This window comes from Cupressus sempervirens, chromosome 2 (assembly GCF_028749045.1).
Source record: "Cupressus sempervirens isolate cs-2001-9-10 chromosome 2, ASM2874904v1, whole genome shotgun sequence".
NCBI lineage: Eukaryota > Viridiplantae > Streptophyta > Pinopsida > Cupressales > Cupressaceae > Cupressus > Cupressus sempervirens.
The window spans coordinates 25,261,963-25,275,260 of NC_143119.1; the positions used below are offsets into that span (position 1 = coordinate 25,261,963).

The 13,298-nt window shown below is 39.6% G+C and overlaps 2 protein-coding genes across 5 annotated transcripts in view; one reads left to right on the plus strand and one right to left on the minus strand.

The window, feature by feature from the left end:
* Window positions 1–13,298, minus strand: part of LOC149570898 (uncharacterized) — a 387,041-nt gene that overhangs the window by 119,775 nt on the left and 253,968 nt on the right. The gene's annotated exons all lie outside the window — the stretch shown is intronic.
* On the plus strand, window positions 127–2,987 carry LOC149570899 (uncharacterized). Its single transcript, XM_089808280.1, has 5 exons — window positions 127–728; window positions 844–996; window positions 1,138–1,538; window positions 1,676–2,081; window positions 2,220–2,987. The coding sequence occupies exons 1-4, from the start codon at window positions 515–517 to the stop codon at window positions 1,703–1,705; spliced, it is 798 nt and encodes a 265-aa protein (XP_089664406.1). The 5' UTR covers window positions 127–514; the 3' UTR covers window positions 1,706–2,081; window positions 2,220–2,987.

Genomic DNA, 13,298 nt, shown 5'->3' on the forward strand with positions numbered 1-13,298 from the left:
GGCTCCCGTGCTCCCACATCCGCAACCGCATCTACATCTGCAAGTGCATCTGCATCAGCTTCCGCATCCGTAGGTTGTGTTGGGGAGGGTTCTTCTAGGCCTTCTTTTCATCCTAGTGCTAGTGCTCATGTGAGTGTTAGTGGTAGTCGGTCTCATACTGAGATAGAGTCCAACACCAACCTATTGCGGCCTAGAGTGCGGAAAAGCAGAATGGATAGTTACTTTGTGCCCCGCACTACTCCTGGCTCCCAACCCACGCTTGAGGGCATGGGTTTGAACAAGGAGATTCATGATGCTGCCAGAAAAGAGATTTGCAAATTCTGGTACTTTTGCAACATTTCATTTATTGCAGCCAGGTAATTGATTCTTTTTTCTTTGTTATCTTCAAAGTTAAAGTTAAAAGTAAAAGTAAAACTTTAATTATATCTACTTGTTTTATGATTTTAGTTTTTGACATCTAAATTTCTAATCAATATCATTATCTATTTGTGACAGGACTCCTTATTGGCAGAACATGATAGATGCAGTTACCATTTGTGGTCCGGGGTTTAAAGCCCCAACTGAGGCTGAGTTGAGTGGATACCTCCTGGAGGAAATGGTTGAGGATATGAGGCATGAGCTTGAGGACAACCGAAAGGAGTGGATCGAAAAGGGTTGCACCATCATGACTGATGGTTGGACAGATAGGAGGGGAAGAACACTCCTCAATTTTCTTGTATCCTGTGGAGGTGATTGATCATTCTACTTTCCTACATACATAATTTTGAATCGTGATTGACTATTTCAAATTTTGATTTGTTGATTGCTAATAGTAATTATAATTCGTTGTTTTGTTACTTGTAGGATATACCATGTTCCTCAAATCCATTGATGCTTCTGCTCATGTAAAAAACGCCACATACTTATGTGAGGTTATTGAGGAAGATATAGCAGAGGTGGGGGAACAACATGTGGTGCAAGTGGTGACGGATAATGCAGCAAGTTATGTTGCTGCAGGTAAACTTTTAACTTTTTAAGTTTTGAAAATAAATTTATTTGAATTTTGAACTTTTTCTAATTCTAACTTAGAATTTCTAAGTTTCCTAAGTTCTAACATGTTTGAAATTTGAATTTCTAATTATCTTAAAATTGTTGTAGGCAAACTTTTGATGGAGAGGCACCCCACCATATTTTGGTCCCCTTGTGCAGCACACTGCCTTGACCTCATGTTGGAGGAAATTGGCAAACTTGAGTGGGTCAAGTCATGTGTGGAAAGGTCAAAAAACATATGTAAGTTTATTTATAATCATTCATTTGTCCTTAGCACAATGAGGAAGTACACAGGAGACAAAGAGTTAGCTCGTCCAGGGATCACGAGGTTTGCCTCGAATTTCATCACCTTGCAGTCCTTGTTGACATCAAGGGATGATTTGAGGAGCATGTTTGTTGGGCGGGAGTGGATTTCATCTTCCTATGCTACGACCACTGCAGGGATAGATGTGGTGGATTGCATATTTGATGATGATGGTTTTTGGAAACCTGCTAGAGAAATACTTAAGGTAATTTTATTGCAATTTAACATTTAATATTTTACAGTTTACTATGCTAATTGTTTAATGATTTAGTTTTACCTTATATTATTGAATTATTCTATATTTAAGTTTTGACTCAAATTTTTGTTTTACTTTATATGTAGGCCACTGAGCCTCTTGTATCTCTCTTATGAACTGCTGATGGGGAGAAGCCCTCTATGGGCTACATATATGAGGGCATGGATAGGGCCAAGGAGGCCATTAGAGCTCAGTATGCAGGAGTGCAGGAGAAGTATGCCCCTATTTGGGACATCATTGATAGGAGATGACAGAATCAGCTCCACAGACCCATCCATGCAGCAACTTACTTTTTGAATTCGGCATTTCGTTTCCGTCCTGACTTCAAGGCGGATGAGGAGGTTCTCACCGGATTATATACAGTGATCCAGAGGTTGAGTACTGATGAGGATAGCAGTGCTGCAATTATTGAGCTTGATAAGTTCAATAATAAAGAAGGGCCACTTTTCTCTAGCAGGGTAGCCATAGATGCTCGGGAAACAATACAGCCAGGTAAAAATTAAATAATATATTCAATGTTCATGAATCTAGATTCTAAACTTAAAGTTGATTATGTAATTTTAGAGTTAACTTGTAATTTGTAATTTGTAAATGAGACTAATTATTTTTATTTTCCCTTATTTCAGATAGATGGTGGCAAATGTTTGGGGCCACAACCCCAAAACTTCAAAAAATTGCCATTCGTATTCTAAGTCAGCCAAGCAGCGCTTCTGGATGTGAGCGTAGTTGGTCCATGTTCGAGCACATCCACTCGAAGAGGAGAAACAGGTTGACAGTGCAGAGGTTGAATGATCTTGTTTTCGTTCATTACAACCTCCGTCTTAGGATCAGACAGATTTTGGGCACTGACTCCTCTCCGATCATTCTGGAGGAGATTGATCCAGAATCAGAGTGGCTCACAGAGGTTGTAGATCCAGTCTTCACTGAGGAAGACCGTACGTGGATTGACCAGGTGGATATAGAGGCTGAGGCAGCTAGAGCACGTTCTTTAGGCATTGGTAGACGCACATGTGCACGCACAGACACAGGCCCTAGCGACATTCGTGAGCCCATCTTATATGCGGGAGATATGGCTCGACAGTCCTCTAGGACCTACATTAGATGCCTTGCTACTAGGCAGACTGGATACTCAGAGGCTGAGGCTGAGGCTGTAGCCGAGCTTGAGGATGATGTTGAGGATGATGATGACTATGAGCCTGAGGCTTGAGGTGGAGCCTTGTTTTTATATTTTGTTTACAGATATTGATACTGAATCATTGATAGACATATGTTTCAAAGTTTCAAACTTTCATGGATCTTCATCTTAGATTCTTACATAAATTTATGATTTGATGTCTTATGGATCATCTTACATACATTCTATGATTTAAATCATTATGATCATTTGATTTCTATTTACTTCAGCTAGCCTACAATTTACATTTTAGAATCTTAGATAACATAGTTACGTATGTGATGGATTTTATGTTTCATGTTTATGTATGTTAAGTTTTAACTTCTATTTGATGATGTTATAGTGTGCTTAAGTTATATTCAATAAAGGGTGCATGAAATAAGTTTTAAATTGTTAAAATCTTTAAATTTAAAGGGTTTTTTCAAATTTGCCGATTCATTGCCGATTCATTGCCGATTCACGATTCGATTCGGCCTTGCCGATTCCGATCCGATTCCGATTCACGTTTCTTTGGATTTAACACACCCTATTTCGTTGCCTGTAACACTTGGCTCAAATCTTGCAAATCGGAGCATCATCTTTCGGCATATATTAATTAAAGAATTATTTGTGTTCAAGTCTCTATTAATTTGTCTAGATTTTATCTAAATCTATTCTGTTTATGTATGAGCAAGATTGCATTCATAGTTGTGGTTTATCATTCCTAGCTCAGACACCTAACCGTGCAGCTTCCGAAACATTCCCATATTGCTTCCTCATTTTCCATACAGCCTTCATTCTGTCTTCCATATATCATCCACCCACACCTTCATAAGGCCCTCTTACCATACTAACTCTGCATATTGTCTACTGTATGGACACCATACCGTACAACCTTCACCTCTAGTCTACCGTACGGCCAACAAGCCTCTCCTGTATAGCCAATAGGCCCCTCCTGTACGACCAACGGGCCTCTTCCATATGGCCATTAGGCTCCTCCCCTATAGCCATCCAACTCTACCAGTCGTACATCCCTTCCCTGTCTACCATACAGTCTACTTACCACCACATACGGCCAGTATGTTTATTACTTCCCCACCTTGCACACTGTATGGCCTCCACATGAAACCAATCAGGTACTGTATGGCCTATCTAGGTCCTCTTGTCGCATGTGGTAGATTGTATTCGAGTAGTCTTCAGACACACACACTCACAGACCTATTACTAAGGGTCAAGGGGACATTGGAACATTACAATGTGCCATTTTTTTATTTTGCAATGCAAAGGCTCTACTTGAATTGAACCGAAGGTGAAATTTAGGTAATAAAAACAAGAAGAGAAGAGGGAAGGAAAGAACAAGCAAAGATCCCGATAGGTCAAGGGAGTCGGAGGAGCAAGAAGGCAACCTTACCACACCAAATAGGGTTAAGGAGCCACAAAGATAGAAAAACACTTGAACAGAGGGATAGTTCATCAAAGTGTCAATGATAGTGGTAGTGGTAGTGGAGTGACATTGATGATGATGTTGTCTCTATCTCTGACTCAAAAGTGTCACCTATCAGTAGAGCTGGTAGAGATGGTATTGGATCCCTGCAAATAAGGTCACCTAGGCCTCACGGATCTAGACTAGGAGGGTGGATACAAGTGCCTCTAAGTGCTATAAACCAACCCCGGGAAGAAAGAGGTAATGAGCTGATCTAACAGAGCACATTAGGGGCACTAGAAGGTGTGGTTGTAGGCTATAATAAAGTAATTAAGGTATTTAATATCGTCGTTAGGGAAACACGTGTACCAAGAGTTGCAAAGGTTGTTTCTTGTAACCAATAGGAGGGCTATATGTAAAATCCATCTTGGGAATGAGAGAATATTATGGGTGTTGGTTCCCAAAACCGCAGATTGAAAATCCAAGAGCCTGCCACTTCTCCGGTAGGATCTCTCAATCAAATTTTGGCCAACGAACGGAAATCGCTTAGATTCCCCTGCACTTCGGGCTTCGCTACGCCCAGGCGGGTTAACCTTCACCTTAAACACTGATTGTCCGATTCAAAGCTTTTCTATAGCGAATTTAAACTCTGGGTTCTTCGACTGGCAAGGTCCTCGAACTCAATAAAACTAAAATTGGATGTTGAATATTTGATAATTGAATGTTTTGTATAAATTTTGTAAATAATGGAATTGATGCTTGCAGAAGGAATATATTGATTTTCTGACTTCAATAAAAAGACCAGTGCCTTTGCTCATCCGGTTAATAGAGTCAACTTCGGTAAATTTTTACATACAACTTCATAATGTTCAATGCATTTATACTGCCAATAATTTTAATAATCCAGATGCAACAGACCAATTGTAATGCAATCTTTAATTAGTCTAGATTGAATTTTAACTCCACTGAGACAAACTGGACAGAGGTACGAAAACAATTTAATATTTCACAACACCTATGATGATCAAATTTAAAATGCTAATTGACCATGTCCACTTATCTGATATCAAAATCATATACAGAATTCTAAAATATAATTATGAAGGACGATTCGCCTACCGTTTAAATCTCCACGATTAAAAATAAACAAAAGACATTTTATTTTATTAAAAATAAAATAATGGAATTTACATTATGAAGCCATATTGAGCCCTTATTCCTCCTTACAAAAAATAAATAAATACAAAAATGCTTCTTCTCAATATCTGGATGGATCTATTTTCAAATCTGTCTGTCCTCATAATACATCTCTTATTTATATCTTTTAGCAATAGGGGTAATGTGACTTTTCAAACGTAAAGTCATTTCCTTTTGTTAATGATTTACATATTTTTAATCAAATCTTATTTTGTTTTAATGTTGACAAATAAATTTAATCGTACCCTTTTAGGATAGAAACTTATTTAGCTTTGTTTGATGGAAACTATAACAATCCAATTATAGTTATTTTGTCCATTTTGGTAATGATGTTATGACGTATTGAATGGAAATTGGAAAATAGTTGTCTTGGCTAAATATTGGATACCGCTTGCATGAACAGAGTCGTCTCAAATTTTTCTTGCTATATCACGCTAAAATCAACAGATTTTCTCAAACTCTCAACTGAAACTCCTTACGTAAGTGGAAATCAACTGAATGCTTTAGTATTCTCCTTAAAAGACTACTCTCGATGCCTCTCCATGGTTGAATCATATTAACGCACATTGTTATTGTTGCCCTCCTGTGCATATCTTTTGGAAATCTCCTACTCCCGCAATTCAGTTTGGTGTACGATGATATCCATGACTCTGAGCTCCAAAGCACTATGCCCCATGTGCTCTTTGTTTCTCACGCAAGAAGGAATCACAAGTTCTCACCATACTCTGGGACCACTACCTTCGAAAGATCCAAGCGATTTGTTTGAAAAGTTGGGTGTGAGGGTCACAACATAAAAGGTTAAGTAAAATAAGTGAGTCAATAATTGACATGTGTTGTGCATATTCATTGGAGTGATAAATTTGGAATAATATTTGTCGATAGCTTGTTCTACATTCATATGGATATTTCTAAATATGTTGCCGTGGAGCCGTATCACCACAATGTACCGCCAATGACCATCTAGGGAAGAATATAAGGCTTTGAACACAGAGGATGGTCATAATCTGTTTAGGAGGAAATGACTGTTAAGTTTGATCCTATTCTCATCCTCAACATAGACTATGAAGACTCATCAATGGAAGTTTGTATTGAGTTGAAGCTGAGGAATACAAGAAAATTCAAATGATATAATTCTGTGGAAAGGAAATGATGATTATATTGTTCCTGCAGTTTTGTAGTCATTTTAGGGATGCCTGAGAAAGCTACTCCTAGATTTATGTTACTTTCAGGGCAATATTCATACTACCGTTCTGGCGCTGGAGTAAATTTTAGATTGTTACTTTCTCATTCCGTTTCATTTCATCTTCTATATTTTCACTTCCAAATCATTTCATCCCACACTCCACCGCATATGCATATGCTCTCTTTAAAGTCACTTTGTCATATTTGTGAAGTCTCCAATCCATTTTGGAATCTTCACTACTGATCCAGAATCCCTTTGTATGGAGATTCCTTCTGATGATGTATTTGCGTTTTGGAATTTTTGTGTTGCAGTGCAAGCACAAGAGATGTCCTCACAATCAAAATCCAAAGGCAAAATGAAATATCAATATGATAATGAATTGGCTCATGTAGCTCCTTCTTCAGTCATATCTATTTTGGATAATGTGTTGAACACAAAGATTGGTCATGTGGATGTGGCTGATTTTCTATAAAGAGTTGAAGCTGCAGCTAGTCATGAAACAAAGCCCATTAAGAGAAGAAATATTCACCTAGTGTCTACATTTCCTATGGTGGCTATTAAACCTAATTTCATTCTTGGATGTGCAAGGTGGTTTACTCCCAAGACAAAGACTATCAAAGACGTTGATGGAAAAGTTATCGTTAGCCTTGATTCTGAGGTCATAGAACAAATCTTCAAAGTTCCACATAAAGAAGAATGTGTTGATTTGACCAAAGAATCATCATTGGCATGCTGGAATGGGCAAAAGGGCGATTATTAGAAATATGTCAACCTTTACTTGTTAGACAATAAAAGAAGCAATTTCTCCAAATGGCCAAAGACTGTTCATTGGTCAAATTTCAAACAAGAATGTAAGGATCTCATCATCCTTCTCAATAGGATTTATGGCCTTAAAAATTCTATTTATTTTGAGCCATGGATGTATAAATTCATGTTTCAAATTATGGAGAATAAAGAACACATCTTTTGGGGAGAACTCATCAGTACTACACTTTACTAACAGATATGCAATGTAAGAACATTAGTACCCTTCTATACGAAATCTTAACTTGTTTACATTGTTGCTGATATGGGATATTTCTCTGGTCTTTCTACCAAGGGAGATTGTCTTCAGGTTCCTATTTCAGATTACTGTGACCAAATCACTTTGGCAAATAGTAAATTCCACTACAGAAAAGTTCAAGATGCCTTCTTTGGGCATTTCCAATGCTTGTTCAATAAACAATTATCTGTCAAAAGAGTATCTGATGCAACATGGGAGAAGGTGAACCAATACGGCTGTATTTTTATTCAGTTTCCCACTTTGACATACTTGAGAGTTGTATATTTCAAAGGTGAGTCGTATACCTTACCTAGGTATGCTACAGATCGAATCATCTTGATGGAGCTAGCTAGACAGCTCATGGACGTGCAAAGTGATCAGCATGCTTTGCATAGGCCTGGTTTTGGCATTACCTTAGCTAAACCTTGGCTATTGGCAATTATACAATCATTTATGTGCCTAAAGCAAAGAACATGGAAGATGAGTTGCAGTTGATCACCTTGAAGAAGTTCAAGGCTAGATTTGATTTTGACTATCGAGATATGAATTCTTAGATGAAAAGAGCCTATACACATGTTCATCGCATCGAAGAAAAACTGCCAACGTGTACGGTAATACCCCCAATGACCTCCTAAAAGCATTGTTGGCGTCTTGCTGAAATAGTCACAGTAACCATTAAGTATATGTAAGTTGTGTGTACAACATCCGTACATCCACTGCTCCGTACAGTCACATTTCCGTACGGCTTCTCCTCATACCTCTACGTATGGCCATTCCTTTGTGCAACAATGCCCTCTGTCCTTTGTCCGTACGCTGGATTATTCTTTCTCCTCGTCAGTCTTCCGTATGCTGGTAGCCGTACATGACACTTTCTTTGACTTCGTATGTTGGCAACCGTACATTGCCTCTTGCGTAGATGTCGTACATTGGTAGCCGTACACTTCCTTTTGCCTCGATGTCGTATGTATGAAGGCAGAACCTGTCAAAACTTGTCCGTACAAAGGCAATTGAAGGGAAGATGCTAATTTGAATAGTGATGCCATACTTTGCCCTCCGTACGGTTGATATGAACCTGTGCAATCCTTTGCCAGTCGTACGATCTGATAAGCCATACGTTGCCTTTCTCCTGTACTTTTTCCTCCGGTATATATACAAAATTAAGGGCATGAAATAATTCAATGCCTATTTCCCTCTTTTGGCTTCTTATTGGGTTCCTCTGTTCTACAATTCCGCGCCTCCTCTGTAAACTATTGGAGAACTTGTTGCCTTCTTTCCCTCTCAATTTGTGCTCTTTCATCCTCAATATGTAGGAGGTTCCTTACCAATAGCTAAGGAATCTGTCCTAGTAGATCGTACACCACTGGTGGCACGAAGAGTTCATCGCATACCGTGGTCTCAGGAACCATCCTCTCACGGGCTTCCTTTTGCACGTACTGCCCGACCGCAACTTCTCACACTATCACCAGGTCACGTGTCAACTAATCCTCCTTAGTTAAATCTTCCTCCTCTCCATCGCTATGAACAATTTGGATGCAAGGTGTAAACAGTCTTCCCATTAGTCCATTCTGTCACTACCGTACCTCCAGATCTGAACTTAGGCAATGACGCCAAAAAGGTAAATAGGAATATCACCTTTTCTTACAAATATACAGAGTAGTCAAAATGATATACAGAATTGAAATATAGAACATACCATTCATACCATGACACCAGTAGGCGTACCAGTAGGCAAGGAAATGGTTTCTTTCATTGATACCCAAAATCATCCATGTACAATACCAATGTTCCACATATTTATAAAGAGTCAGTCAGTTGGAAACCAACTGACACATTTCCTTACCACCTCACTACCCAACCTGACTAACAATAACAAGTACTAACATAACATTTATTTATTCTGACTACATCTATCCCCCCCAAAAAAAAGAAGTCGTCTTCCAGACAACTTTACAACATGAAATAAAACAACATCAACTTCAAGAAGAAGGATTGGAGGACATCCTTGGGACTCACAGCCGCTGCAGCTCTCGCTCTGCTGTCTTCTGTTTAGTACGAACGCCGTGAAGGACTTGCAAAGCATCCATCTTTTTGGCTTCAGCTACTGCCAACTTGCATTCCAACTCGGCCCATTCCAACTGCCAACTTGCTAACAGAGCATTCTTTTCTGCTTGGGCTTCCACAAAAACATTCCAAAAAGCTATCTCTATAGCAGCCAGAGAGGCCATGAGAGGGGAAGAAGCAATCTAGGTCTAGGGAATGATAGCATGGCTAGTCCAAGTAGAGGCAATTTCTTCCTGGCTGTAGTTACTCTGTTCTAAGAGACCCCAATCTGTGTAGCAGTCAGTTCGCATGAACTAGGCTAATGTTGCAACTGCTATGAGTACACCTTCCAGGTTATATGTTTGTGCATGCTCAAGGAGTTTACGGGTAGAATGCTCCATAGCCCGTAACTCTATAAGAAATCCTTTTGCTTGAGCTATAAAAGAAGCTGGAACTCCTCATGGCCCCTCGATATTTCCACTGGTTCCTCTCGCCGCGAGATTACAAGGGATGACACCAACCTCTCTTCTTCCAGGAACTTGTCAGCCTCTTCTAAAATAGTATCTATTCTTGCCATTGTCACCTGAGTACCTAGAGAGGAAGGGTCCTTAGATTGCTCCCCTGTAGTCGACTTAACAACAAGAGCCACAACCTCGACCACTTCTGGCCCGAGAGGTGTCTGTAGCCGTACCTTGTGTCCACAATGAGGTTGTCTTCTTAAATCAATCACCTTAGTGCGACTGGGCGGGTTCGGCGAGAGAAGAGGCTTGATTCCTAGAATAGATAGTTTAGAAGCCCCCTCATGTCGAAAAGTGTCTGGAGTTGGCATCCTCGATGGAAGGAACTGGTGGTACCACAACATTATTAGGTAAAGAAACCGGCTAAGAGACCTCTGTGACACCGGTCGGAAGGGGTCCTATTGTACGCGACAGAAACACTACTTCACTCGGGGTGCCCTGTAAGTGACTGACGCGAATTTCAGCTGCTTAGGAATCAAAAGATGAGGAATCTGTATCACCTGCACTATCCTCAGAACTGTCTTGATCCTCATCCTCTTCCAACACTACGACTTGGTGTACTTTCTTTTTGGCAGGTTCACCACAACACAGGGTGTCAAGATGTAGCCAATAAGTCATTGCTGGGCGGTACGGTTCCACTCTACTTGTTGGTACCAATGTCCCACGATGGTCATTACTAATTTGCAGCCGAACTGCCTCCAAGAACAAAGCCACTGCATGATGGGGCATGTAGAAAGCCTTATGCCGCAATTCCAGAAATTCCCACAATCTATCAAAAAGGAGTTGGGCCCAATTATAAACCTGTCCTTGGGATAGGCTCTCCACCACTGGCAACAACCAAAGAGCAATATCCAAGGTGCAACTGCTTGCCGTGAGTGTAATGTCCCCTTTTTGGCATTCATAGCATGATGTTGTCGTTAGCCTATTTTCCCACGGTCCCGTAGGCTAACCAGGACATTAAAGGGGCTTAGAGGCCATTTGGCCTATATAGTTTCAGTTGCAGGTCTTTCTAAGGGGGTTTTGAGGCAACTTTGGGCGTACTTACTATTTATAGTAAGTCATCTTGACATGGGCGGACATCCAGTGGCAACGGTATGTCGATGGTAATTGTTTAAAATCGACAAGAAGACTTGTTTATCATTGACAAAATTTGTTATGCATTGATAAAGCTATTTTATAAAGTTAAATTTAAATATTTAACTTTATTAATGCATAGACTATAGTTTGTGGGAAATATTTAAATTAAAAGTCCCCTTTATTTTATAACACATTGGAGACATAAGTTACATAAAGGGAGTTATGTTTTATCCCACATTGAGAAAACAAAGGATGGAGCTCTTGTGAGAACACTATAAAAGAAATGGAAGAGTTTCTTTTATCCATGGTTGGAAATATCAAAGAAATTGGAAAATTTTCTGGAGATTATGTCTCAATAGTTTGAAGGACGAAATCCCTTCAAGCTGAAAATCTTGACGCCATTGAAAGATATGGTCTTGAGATTCAACAGGGTAGCAGTCCAAAAACGCAGATACAAAAAAGCGGAACTGAAAAAGCAAGCCGAAAAAGCAGTCCGAAAATAGCGGAATCGAAAAAGCAAGCCGAAAAAAGCGGAACCGAAAAAAGTAGGTCGAAAAGCAGTCCGAAAAAGCAGTTCAAAAAAGCAAATCAGAAAAGCGAAGCAGAAAGGGCAGCATTGAAAAAAATTATTATAGCCATCTACAACCAGGTTCCTTTATTAATATTGTTTTTAGGGTGTTATAGGTTTTCAGCTGTAAGTGTGCATTATACCAGCATTATCATTTTGTAATCCATATAAATGCCAAAAGTCTTGGCCACATTTCATGAGCATTGTATTAGAAATTTCATTGCAAATTAAGAAGATAATAGTTGCTGGTGTCATTTAAGCAATTCAATATCATTATTTATCAGCTAGTTAGTTTGCACACCAACTGTTTGTAAAAATGCCAGTTGGCTGTAGGTGTTCATTTCTTATGCTTAGATCATATAAATGCCCTGAATATTGTTAAAATTAGTAGCACACTCATGTTAGGCCATTGTGTAGTCCATTCGGAGTCTTCTAGCACAAGATTCTCATTGATGCAAATTGAAAAAAAAGTCATTTAAAGCCAGTTGAAAAACTATATCAGTCATACGTCCCTTGCATGTGAATTGTTTGATGAAATTCCTTGAGCTTTCATCAGCACTTTTTGAGAGCAGATTTGAGGAGGGCCATTACAGTGGTATCAGAGCTTGCTTGCAAAGTGTTTGACGAAATGTCAAACAACTGAAGTATAAAGATTTTTGGTGTTTGAAGAAGTTATAACCTATTGGGGTTATTACAGTGGTATCAGAGCTATAAGTCCTGCCATCCTGTGGAGGTCTTATTTGGAATAGCCGGATAGAGAGAGAAAAATCTTTGACATGTATATTAGTCCGAATCAGGGAAAGGAAAGATTCTTACAGATATTAGACACCTTGGCACAGGGACAACGATTAGCAGAGCAAAAAGCACGGGAACAGAGTCAGAGATTGGAGCTTATGATGCAGATGATGGCTCATCAAATGGGGTTGAATGCTAATGTGGGTGGAGGAAATAATCAGAATGGTAATAATCAAGATGGGACACATAATGGAGGCGAACAAGTTGGGAACAATTTCGGTCATGCACCCCAGCAAACTAGGACAGTGAGTTCAAGGCCCATGATTCCCACATTTCCTCCTAGAGCCCCAAAGCAGCCCGTACTAGAGCCCCAGATCACTGATATACAGGACCAGTTAAGGAGAGATTAGGAAGCCGGAGGTTCAAATTTTACTGCTGCAATTACCTTTAAGGAGTATATAGATGTGCGGATGAAGCATATGCCACGTAGACATGACAGGAACCAGAGCTATGAGCTACAGAAGAAAGTAGGGAAACTTCAGTTACCATATTATGATGGCTCGGGGAAGTCTACAGCAAGAGCTTGGGTTCAAAATCTTGACACATACTTTCAAATGAACCCTATGCCTGAGGAAGAAACTATTAAGTATGCAACAATTCACTTGGATGGGTTAGCACACAAGTGGTGGCATCATGGTATGGTCACTATGGGTCATGCACACATTACCTCATATGTAGAGTTTACAGAGAGACTGATTGAACGTTTTGATAGG

Coding starts and splice junctions, on each gene's coding strand:
- LOC149570899 (XM_089808280.1), top strand. CDS start 515: ATGATAGATGCAGTTACCATTTGTGGTCCGGGGTTTAAAGCCCCAACT. Junction 729..843: donor TTTTCTTGTATCCTGTGGAG/GTGATTGATCAT, acceptor TGTTACTTGTAG/GATATACCATGTTCCTCAAA. Junction 997..1,137: donor AGCAAGTTATGTTGCTGCAG/GTAAACTTTTAA, acceptor AAATTGTTGTAG/GCAAACTTTTGATGGAGAGG.